The following is a 2,045-nucleotide window of genomic DNA, read 5'->3' as shown; positions in this document are numbered from 1 at the left end:
TTTTCTAAAAACAAACATTTTACTGCATTTTTATTGACTACACGGCTTTCGATGTCTTATTTTGTAAATGCCACAGACTCCGGGGCGGAAGCCGCGAAATCTCTACAGTGGCTTTACGTATTCAATTCTGATTGGACAATCACGCTTAAGTTCTGCCTGACCAATGAGCGACAAGCTAGGAGCCGCTAGTGGCAATATAAAGGCGGATTCGACACAAAGGAAATATTTCTCTTCGATTCTGCGAAGATAAATTAAATCTGTATCATGTCTGGACGTGGTAAGACCGGAGGAAAGGCCAGGGCAAAGGCCAAGACTCGCTCCTCTCGTGCCGGACTCCAGTTCCCCGTCGGCCGTGTCCACAGGCTGCTGAGGAAGGGCAACTACGCCGAGCGTGTCGGTGCCGGAGCTCCCGTCTACCTGGCGGCGGTGCTCGAGTACCTGACCGCTGAGATCCTGGAGCTGGCGGGAAACGCAGCCCGCGACAACAAGAAGACCCGCATCATCCCCCGCCACCTGCAGCTGGCTGTCCGCAACGACGAGGAGCTCAACAAGCTGCTCGGCGGAGTCACCATCGCTCAGGGAGGCGTGCTGCCCAACATCCAGGCGGTGCTGCTGCCCAAGAAGACCGAGAAGCCCGCCAAGGCCAAGTAAACTCAGCCCGCTCCAACTGAACAAACGGCTCTTTTAAGAGCCACACACTTGCACTTTAAGAGCTCATTCCTTTATTGAAAGTCAAAGTACACACAAACAATGTAAGACATAATACCACTTTATTAATCCCATATGAATATAAATGTCCCCACAGTTTATATTAAAAACAAATGCCACCAAATACCAATGTACATAAGGTATTTTTTATCCATATGTACTACCTGTATACTATAATATACTGCAGTGATATAATTCCAACGATGTTTTTAGAATAATCCCTTATGTTGATTTATTAATTTACTCATGTCTTAGTATTTCTACACATTTTGTTCTTATTATTGTCTTAACAGTAAAAAACAAAAACAAAACATGTTGCTGTTTGAGTTGCTGAACTGATGCTCATCTCCCTCAGTTTGACCTCCTTCCTTTTGCAGAGTGTTGTTGATGTTTAACTGTTATTTCATGTGTTCATGTGTTAATTTGAAAATACTTTTTCACTGTTGATGCCGCCTTCTGCAAAATGAAATGAGGATTATATGCTATTGAAAATTGGCTTCTGCTTGTATAGTGTTTGTAAAGATGAAAACTATCAGTCTTTGAATCTGGGAAGTTCTACACATTCAGTCAATTTCATATAAATAGTAAGAAGGTTTGTGAAATAATTACAGGAGGTGATGATGGTGTGCAAGAAGTTGATCTTTGGGATTTTAACAATGAAAAGTGTGTGGTGAGTTTAAGATATTAACCAATGTCAGAATTACAAATTACTAATAATTTAAGACAATTGAAAGAAAAATAAACAAAATCTTGGACAGCTATTTTTATCATTCAAGCTTCAATTATTGTTGAATCAGCTCATGGCAGAAAGTTTATCTTTATAAAGTTCATGGTTTTTTATTTGGATGTGTGAAACATGAAAAAGAACATTTAAATTGAAAAATATCAAAATAGAATATTAATATCCATTAAATTATTCTTACACTCTCAGTTTAAATTTGCCTCAATATTTCAAAATCCACATATTGAAATGAAAAACGCCAATATTTTGGTGAATTTGATGGAACAGACTCGGACTAGACTGAAACATTAAGCTCCAGCTGTGACGTTGAGTAGTTGATAATTAGACAATTAGAGTTTTTAATATTTCAGAGGTCAGCAGGATTGCCAGGGTCAATGTTTAACTTTTATTTTGAATGAATTTTAGCCGGAAGTTCAGAGGCTCACGGGCTCTAGCTTGAAAGAGGAAAAGCAAAATGGCGGCCTGAGGCGGAGCTGTCTGTCTTCCTTTACGTCCGCATTCACCATTTAAATACGGACGTTCCTGACTCGACATTTATCAGTTTCTCTTCGGATCAACCTGAACTCGACAACATGAGCGGACGCGGCAAAGGAGG

General features: G+C 40.4%; 1 protein-coding gene across 1 annotated transcript; it reads left to right on the top strand.

The window, feature by feature from the left end:
- The first annotated feature begins 246 nt into the window (after positions 1–246).
- On the top strand, positions 247–1,469 carry LOC111657220 (histone H2A-like). Its single transcript, XM_023409311.2, has one exon. The coding sequence runs from the start codon at positions 265–267 to the stop codon at positions 649–651; it is 387 nt and encodes a 128-aa protein (XP_023265079.1). The 5' UTR covers positions 247–264; the 3' UTR covers positions 652–1,469.
- Positions 1,470–2,045: the final 576 nt, after the last annotated feature.

The sequence above is a fragment of the Seriola lalandi genome, unplaced genomic scaffold (assembly GCF_002814215.2).
Source record: "Seriola lalandi dorsalis isolate HSWRI2012SDOR001 ecotype SW California unplaced genomic scaffold, Sedor1 jcf7180002054388, whole genome shotgun sequence".
NCBI lineage: Eukaryota > Metazoa > Chordata > Actinopteri > Carangiformes > Carangidae > Seriola > Seriola lalandi.
This window is presented reverse-complemented; position numbering and strand designations above follow the sequence as displayed.